The sequence below is a fragment of the Hyperoodon ampullatus genome (assembly GCF_949752795.1).
Source record: "Hyperoodon ampullatus genome assembly, chromosome: 6".
Lineage (NCBI taxonomy): Eukaryota > Metazoa > Chordata > Mammalia > Artiodactyla > Ziphiidae > Hyperoodon > Hyperoodon ampullatus.
The window spans coordinates 89,832,555-89,841,555 of record NC_136919.1 but is presented as its reverse complement, the minus strand read 5'-3'; the positions used below and the strand labels follow the sequence as shown (position 1 = coordinate 89,841,555).

Sequence of the window (9,001 nt, the reverse complement as noted above, 5' to 3'; positions counted from 1 at the left end):
GAGGGGTGTATGGGAGGTTACATTGTTCTGTCTGCTTTTGTGCATGTTTAAACATTTTTGTACTAAAAAGCTTTAAAAATAATAAAAGATGTAGAGTGACTCATCAGGAGAGGGAGGGAGCAAAAGGATACCTGGCCAGGGTGATCAGTCCATCAAGACTAGAGTTTAGCTATCTCTCAATAAGGAAATTTCAGGAAGTGTAATTCCTTTGACGTTGGGAAAGAAACTTCTTTCCATATAACAGGAAGGAAGAAGGAAAGGAGGAATGGGAAATTTTTTTTTTTTAAGGATTTTGATGAAAATTTCCCATCTCATGACTTCTAGTTCCTCTGTGAATGGTGGTTTGGCACATCTGCTGAGCAAGTGGAGATGGCCTAAATTTGAGAAAAGTGAAGGAGATTTGAAATAGATTTGAGTAGCACTGGAGAGAAAATGGACTAAGGAAACAGCGACCTAAGTTCCATTTGTTTTGTTCACATGTTAGTAAGCATGGAATAAGAACTTGTGGAATGGATGCATTATTTCCAGGTAGCATGAGGGCTGAATTTATCATGGCATCAGTAGACTTGATTGTGAGATTTAATCCAATAGTCATCAGCTACTTATGGGAAGGTATTTCTGGAAAAGGCAGAGATAGGGGATTTTGCCAGACGGGAAGGATTAAAGGTGATTGGATGGGACCTATTTGTAGTGGAGCTTTTTAAATGTTGCTTACCTGATAGACCACCAAGCCTACCTTGGAGAGAGAGAAAAAGAAAACAAGAGCTTGGTGGATAGAGGAAGAGTAAGTGGAAAAACGACCTAAAGTTGAAAAATTAACAAGTAGTATATAAGCTGGAAGGATGGAGGATGAGGCCAAAGGGTGGAATGTCAGACTGTATTATTCCAGATGGCAGAAGTGTTCCTGGTAATAAGCTCTACAGTGTGGCAGTGACTGGACTGGAATGGAAGTAAAAATGAGATGATGTAGGAACAGGGAAGCTGGGTTACTGACAGGTCTATCCACGTGGAGGTTAGAGCCCTCCACCACTCCTCACCTCTTCATGTTCCCCACCCTGGGCCCCCTCCCACCTTTTGTCCCTCCCCCGGGGGCTCCACGGAATCTGCCTTCTCTGTGTGACCATAAGCTTCAGATATTGTAGGATCAATGTCATAACTCTGGATAAGAAAATAAAAGTAGTGAGAGAAGGCTGTAGTGGACATCTATTTTTGTTTTCTTGTTTTAACACCCAGTATCCATAAGTCTTTCTGGAAAAACTACCTCAGGTGCTCTCTAGGATACTCACCCTATTTTTGAGTCCCAGTCTGTACAAGTAGAGTTGCCTTCCCTCTAGACCTCATTGTAAGGGTGGGTATGTGTGCAGCCTTGGCCAAAAAAAGGAGGTCCATGGTAAGCCCCCAAATGTCTGATACCCCAGTGCATAGTCTAGGACTCACCTCTGGTTCATGAGCTGCAGGTATCCTGGGGAGGTGTACCACGGCTCCACCAAGGCTATTAATATCAGTGGTGGCACCTTCATCTTGATTGGTGAACTGTACACACTAAGGGCAATATCCTGTATATTTCCATCAAGCATAGATGGAAGGAAAGCACCATGATCACCTTCCCCAAAGAGGGGGATGCCATCTTGATGACATCCTTGGAGATACTGTTTTAGTACTCAAAGACACCCCCATGCCTTTTTGATATAAGGCATCAGTGTGCCGTGCAGTTCTCTGGTCAGCCTCAAGGACATGGTGCTTGGATCAGATTGAGGAATGGGGGAGCAGGACACGGTCAGAATATGGGAATGAGGAGGCATGAACTTTGTTCCACCAGTAAGGATATTCTTTCCCTTCACTTTTTCTTACTTTCCCACTCACTTTAAGACATCTTTTGCTTACTCTCAGCTGTATTTTACCCTGGGAGGTAGGTGGCTGCCTGGTCAACATTCCTACCACTGACAGCTGAGTGGTGCTTTTCCTCTGCAAAAAAAAAAAAAACAGTCATCAACTGAGCAGCCTGAAAAAATACCCCGGGAGGGGAACCACTTCCCCAGGGTGCCTTTCTAGTAAGGAAACCTCCATGTGAAGTTTAAAGTATGCTCTCCCGATACATTAACATGACCCACATAACAGATTCTTAAGCAGCTGCTGTGCTGTTCCTGGACCCTACGGCAAGTAGCCCAGGGTCCAGTAGAGCAACACCTCCGCCCAAATAGTGCCATTCAGGGTTCAGCCCCCTGTGGGAGCCTCTGGTCACTGAGTTCTAAATAATGATTAAGCTGTTGTTTCTTCTTCAGCATTATTTTCAGAAAGTATACCTGTACTTAACGCTCCTCAGGTATAAAAGACCTATCTCCCCTACTTCTCTAAAGGATATAAAACATTCAGTGAGGGGGGAGATGTGGGCTGCTATACATTTTCATTAAGACTAAGCTAAGTGGCAGAAGACAAAGCCCATCTCCTCAAATTTCATCAGGGAGGAAATGGGCTTTGGGGCAGGGCGGGGGGGTGGCGGGGGTGGAAGGGGCACAATATCTATTTCTCAGCAAGAACTCCAGAGGACTGGTCACCTTTTAGCCAAAGCCAAAGGAAGCAATCAGTAAGAGCTGAACTGTCTCCTTCCTTTCCCTTACACATAAGCCCTGAGTTACCCAAAACCCATGCCCCCAACACAGTACACAGTACACAGAAAAGATACACTATTATTAGATAAATATTTATTGGGGAGAATCAATAATCTCTACAAGGAAGGAGTTATTTCTGGATGGGAAGTCTTCATCCCTGGAAATTCTGGGGAAGTGTTTTCTGTCTAGACAGTAGAGACAGATGTCTGAACACAGGGCCTTCAGCAGTGCTGAGCGCAGTGGTGGGTGCCTGGCCAGCTTGACGCCTGCGGGTGGGGCTTGGATGGGGCACAGGCTCCCTGTGGGACACTGGTGGGGGATGTTTGTGACACAGTCGCTGGTCCTTGAATGCCACAACTTTCTGGGGGTGTCTCTTCTTATCTCTGATCTGTCTTATACTACTTGGAGGATAACTCTGGCCAGCAAAGATAGCTTCTTGATAGCAGGACTTGATATTTGTCAGTTTACAGGAGGGAGCCCTGTGGTTGAAAGGATGCCCCTGGACAGGCTCTGTCCAGACCTGCACTTGCGCCTTTTGCTGGGTTTTCCTAAACTGCACTGGGGAAGGAAGGGGCTCTTGAGAGTAGGTGACATCCATTGCATACTGACACCCCGGTTTCTCATCTAGGAACTTCCTGATGTCTGTCGCGATTTTCTGAGCTTCAGTTGTCCCAGTAAAGGCAGCTCTACTTTTAACTAGGCCTCTGTTCTGCACAGTTGATATGGGGCTGCCCTTTTCCTGGGCATCTTCTTGCCTTTTGTATTTTATCCCAGAAAAAAGCCATTGCAAGAAGTGCTTCATTCTTTTTCTGATATGGCCTTCAGGAAGAGGCTGTCCCTTCTGTGATAGGATCTGGGAAGACTTGCTCGCAAGTGTCTTCTCTAGTACCATCTCCTGAGTAGGGAAACTCTTCCTCCTAAGTTGGGATGTCCCGAACCCTTTATCCCCTCGATCAAGCTCTTCTGCCTTGGGCTCCAGAGGGCTCACTCTCTTTGCAGTTGGTGGGAAATTCTTATCCTGGCACCTCCTTAAGGCATGCTTAGGGACCCAAGGTTCCTGCTGCTGCTCCATCCCGATTCCTCTGTCCTCCAAATGGACACGCAGCACCTGGGAAGCTCCCATGTCCCCACCTGAGACACCCTGGGCATGAGTCAGTGAGACCTCGTAAGTCAAGTTATCTGAAGCAAGGGATGTGTCAGTGGGTTGGCCTTGAGCCTGGCTATGCTCCCTGTTCTCCAGTTTAAAGTTTAACTCACTGAACAGTTGTTCTTTAAGGTCTAATGATTTAGGATCTTGGGGAACTGGTAATTTGGGTGGGGGGCTTCCAGTGGTCACGGTAGTTTCTACTTTATTCTCATTCACATTTATCATTTGGGAGCTCCCTGGCTTGCTAGTTGCCAACATGTCACTAGTTTTTAATTGAAGAGTATCAAGCTCCTCAGCCGTGAATACCTCCCTAGACCATCTGGGCATTGAAACAGGTTCTGACTTCTCCACCTTTTTGCCCTGTTGGATTTCTCCTTTATCGCTGGAACTCACACTCTTATGCTTCGGCTCATATCTGGCCCCAGCTTGCTTTGCAAGCAGCTTTTGGGGATATCTGTTGGCTGGTTGAGTCTGTCTATGACCTGCTTTCCCTGTGATGCAGAGGGAGACAGGCAGACGAGTCTGTCTGGCATCCTTAATTCTCTGAACACCCTCTGCCAGCCCACGGTTGACATCAGAGCGTGGTTGTCTCAGGACCCTCTGTCCTCCTTTGCCCACAGGTGAGGTGGCAGGGAGAGAACGATCCAGGACAGGGGCTGAATTTATTGTTCCCACTTTGTCTCCATGGAGAGATTTAGAGCTTCCTCTAAAGGACTTGAAGCTCCTAGATTTGGAGTCTGCCTCAGAAATCACATTGGTTGAGGAGGGCAAGTTGGCATGAGACAAGGACTGGTATGAGGCATCTTTCAATTTAAAGATCTGTATGGATTCAAGGACCTTGCGGGGAAGGGCCCACAACATCCTCATATGAAACCTTTTAATATGGGCTTCCAGCATCTGTTGTGGACTGGAATCAACAAAAGTCAGGTCCTGGAAGGTATTCAGGGAGTAGGCCTCACCCACTGATGATGGCAAACTTCTCTGTTTTGTTTGTCACAGAAAGAAGCGATGTTTGCTTGATAGCATGCCATGAATTACGCACAGTCTCAGGGAGCCGACCCTCATTTATTTCCTCCAACTTCTTGCTCAAATGTACTTTTAGGACATTTTCAAGTTGTCTCCGACTTAGACTCTTTGCTGACACCCTTGAATTTTTCTCTGAGAGACTCACCATCTGACTGTTTAGGTCTTTCTCAGAGTCATACCCCAGATCCTTACCTGAAGAGCTCTTTGGGTCATTCAACAGGTGATCTTTTGGGCCATTCTCTAGGCTGTGTCCCAGATCTTTCCCCACATCTTCCTCTAGCTGGAACATTACACCAGGGCTTTCTGGAAGTGAGTTCTCAGGAACAGGCTTCAGTAAGATGGCAATTGATTTAGATTGAGTGACAGATAAAGTGCAGTCTGGCTGTGGTGAAACAGACAGAGCTGGTGGTGCATGATGACAAGCAAAAGAATCGGGGTGATTCATTGCCTGGGACAAATCTGATAAGGGGTTGATATCTTGGGAAAGGGTGGGGTCAAGAGAGAAAACGGTATCCGGAGACAGAGTGGCCTCTCGTGGGAGAACAGGACCTGCTGTCTGAGTGTCATGTGGTAGGAGACGGGGAAAGGCAAGGGGTTGGGGTGGGGAATAGTCCACAGGGAATTTGGAATCCAAGGAAGGAAAAGGCTCTGGTGCCAGAGAATGACCCAATGGGGAGGGTGAAAAAGAGTCAACTAAGGGGGTCATTGGGTTAGGGGAGAGAACGGAGGGGGGCAGTGGGGAAGGCTCAAGCAGAGAGGCTGGTGTTAGGTCCCTTGGAGGGACTGTTGAGAAGGCAGGGGACAGAGTAAACGATGACTCAGTCACAGGAGCTGTGGAAGCCAACGGGGACACAGAGGAAGTAGAATCTTCCAGGGCCTCTGGGAGTAGCAGCCGACTGACCTCAGCAGTTGCATTATTACACACCTCACAGAAGGGGTCTGGACATAAGAGTTGACGCAAGTGGGTGGTGTCATCGTGCCGGCCCAGGGCGCTGCAGAAGACAGGAAGTACAAAGATGCAACCAGGACCAGAACAAGGAAAGGGGGACCTGCTGGCCTGGCAGGGGTGGGGTCACTGGAAGCCTGCTGCCCCTTCACATTGCTCCTCCACATCCATGAGTTCACAACATGCTCAATAGCCCTCACCTCAAGGCCTTCATCACATACTCATTCCTATGCTGCCCCCTGCCATGACTACAGCAGGTTGCACTGAATCCCTGGAATTGCATAGAACATGCTAAGGGGGGATCAGGAAAGAAGGGGGAAGAGTCACCTTTTCAGAATAGAAATCAGCTGCGTTTTCTCCTCTGTTTCTGTCTGGTGACATCTCCAACCCAAGAAACCAGGAGAGTGGGTTATATGTAATGAAGGTAGAAGCATAGGTATAATAAAGGAGTCCCCTTATGGGAAACCCTTGGGATATTAGACTCTGAAAGGCCCAAGAATTAGTAGATGAGGTCAAATGGTCAATGATATTAACATGTGTATGTTGCTTCTTGTAAAGTACTTTCACATGCATTTTATCTCATGTGATGCTCAAAACCACCATGTGAAGCCTAGAGATCAGTGTTGCCTTAGAGAGGGATCTGATCATCCAGGAAGTCAAAGGACTTTTACAGAGTCAGGACACAGAAGTTCTGACTCTTGACATCTCACCTGGCCACCTGTTGGGAAACACCCATTGCCCAGGTCCATCACTGCTTCATGCCCAGCGATGAGCAGAGCAGGGAATCTGAGAAGTGTCTCAGGCTCTGACTGCCTTCCCACAAGCCTCTCCTCTGAGAACTCTGGTCTCTGAGAGAAACTGTATCTAGCAGTTGACATCTGCAGAGATCAGGGACCTTGGGTCTCATGGAAAAGGCAGGAAGGGTCACCCTTGGAGAGTTCAGGCGGGATAGGCAGAACCTTACCTTTTGGTGTTCCACCTTTCCTTCTCCTCTTGGCTCTGCCCTGATGCTGAGAACAAAAGAAAAGAATGAAGGGCTGGGGCTCATTTCTCTCACTCTTCTCTAGGAAACTCAGATATTCATTATCCATGAATAATATGACTCTATTTTAATTAACAGAACTTTATGTTCCTTCTTTTTATCAATTTTAAAGGTTTAAAATGCTTTCAATTTTTTTCTTCTTTGACAAACTCAAAGAAGGACTTTCGACTATGAGGTCCACACTTGATATTCTCAGTCAGAAGTCATCTGCCCAAGGAGGGCCTAGCATCTGAGGCCAACAGTCACGTCCATGTCCCTCAGATAGGACCCTGTATCCTGGAGCTCAGGCTCCAGCCTATGGTCAGAGGCTCAGCATTGCTGCTCTGATCAGCCCAGCACAAAGGAAGGCTTTGTCAAGTGATGCCTGACGTGAGAATGTGAGGCATGATCAAGCAATGGGGAACTCTGTCCTCCTGCAGAGATCCCAAACTCTCTAAATAACCCAACCCAGGGCCACAGAATTACTGTTTGGGATTTTATCCTGGAGTCCTCCAAACACTCAGATGGGACATGGGCTTCAACTGGAAGCCTTGGTCCCCCTGAACCCCTAGCCCTGCCTGGCTTCTTTCCCTAGGAGGGTGATGTTCTCTCCTCTCCTTGAACTTCCCATCTTAGGTGTCTCTCTGAGCCAACCAAACTCATTTTAAAATGTGGGACTAGAAATGGAAACAACAATAAAGAATCTCCACTGGGGGCTCACCCAGGGCTGCTTACCTTTCGGATGTCTTTGGTTTTACTAAAGATAGATGAAAATGGCAAGCGCACCAGGTACCACAGGAACAGAAGAAGCAACCCCAACCCACACGGGACGACTAGGTTTTGGTCAATATCCAAGGATGTTGAGTCACAGCTCGGACATGGGTCCGTAAGCTGTTCAAAAATGAGAGAGCGTTCCATTTTCTGAATTCCGTTTTCTGAATCACAAGGCTGCTTGAAGTTACTGAAGTTATTGAGCAGTCCCAGGCCTGTATCACAGAGCACTGAAGAGTCACAAAGGGTTTCTGAGTGTGGGGGAGGGGACAACATGGAGAGGGTGTGTCCACAGCCCCTCCCCCACCCACCAGTCCAGCAACCCCTTCCGCCCCTGCTGGGCCTTCCAGGTCCCTCTGCCCTACCCTGCCATCCTATTTTCCAACTCCATCCTTTCATGGTTTCATATATTTACAGTAATGAAATTTTCTGCTTGTCCCATCTGTAAACCAGATACTACCTGGGTCCCCTCTACTGTTTGATAGAAACTTGACTTGGGTCTCACCAATTCCACTGCCTTAAGTGTCTGAAATACTGTCTGGAATTTTTGCTTGTACCCACACATTTATACTCAGGATCATATATGTCCTTAAATCCATCTTCCCTATAGAATCTTTTCACTACGCAAACCCAGTTCTAAAGAACTTAAAAGTTCTTTTATCCAGTTTTGTGAATGTTGACTAGGGAATTTTGCTTTTTGTTGCAGTCAGCCATTACCATCTTCAGTCAGAGGGGCTGACTCAAATAATTAAAATGAATAATTCGTTATTCAACATTCACAAAACTAAAGTTACTATAAAATAAATGTAAATAATTAAACTTTCACGAGATCTTGAGGGTAAGTCTGTAGCACTTATTTTTCTGAAGTTAGTGAAGCTTAAACTGCATAAAGACTTTTAGGACATGCTACACACACACACACACACACACACCCCTTTGACAAACCAATCTGGTATTTTCAAATCTAAGAATAAAGTGTTTTCTCATTTTATTCCAATCTTCCATCTTTTGTTTTGACCCTGCTTCTTCCTACTCTACCTAAAATACAGACAGTCCCTGATTAGGGGACATCAATTTTCTAAGATGTGCACAAATCCCTGTCCTAGTCAGTTTGGGCTGCCGTAACAAAACACCATAGACTGGGTGCTTAAACAACAAACACTTATTTCTCATAGTTCTGGAGGCTGGGAAGTCCGAAATGAAGGCAACAGCAGATTCTGTGTCTGGTGAGGCCTACTTCCTGGTTCGTAAACAGCTGTCTTCTCCCAGGAACCCTGCAGAAAAAGTGGGTGAGAGAGCTCTGTGAGGTCTCTTCTATAAGAGCATTAATTCCATTCATGAAGGCTCCACTGTTATGACCTAATCACCTCCCAAAGGCCCCATCTCCTAATACTGTGATATCATATTGGCCTTAGGGTTTCAACATATGAGTTTGGTAGGACACAAATATTCTGTCCATAACACTACCCAAAGGCTGTGCT

General features: G+C 46.5%; 1 protein-coding gene across 1 annotated transcript; it reads right to left on the bottom strand.

Annotated features, from left to right (window-relative positions):
• Positions 1-2,725: 2,725 nt before the first annotated feature.
• LOC307054851 (spermatogenesis-associated protein 31D1-like) lies at positions 2,726-7,796 on the bottom strand (the record flags this gene model as incomplete). Its single annotated transcript, XM_079706724.1, is given in 6 exon segments — positions 2,726-2,763; positions 2,766-4,744; positions 4,746-5,774; positions 5,929-6,019; positions 6,693-6,738; positions 7,485-7,796. Coding segments are annotated over 6 exon segments (3,495 nt in total).
• Positions 7,797-9,001: the final 1,205 nt, after the last annotated feature.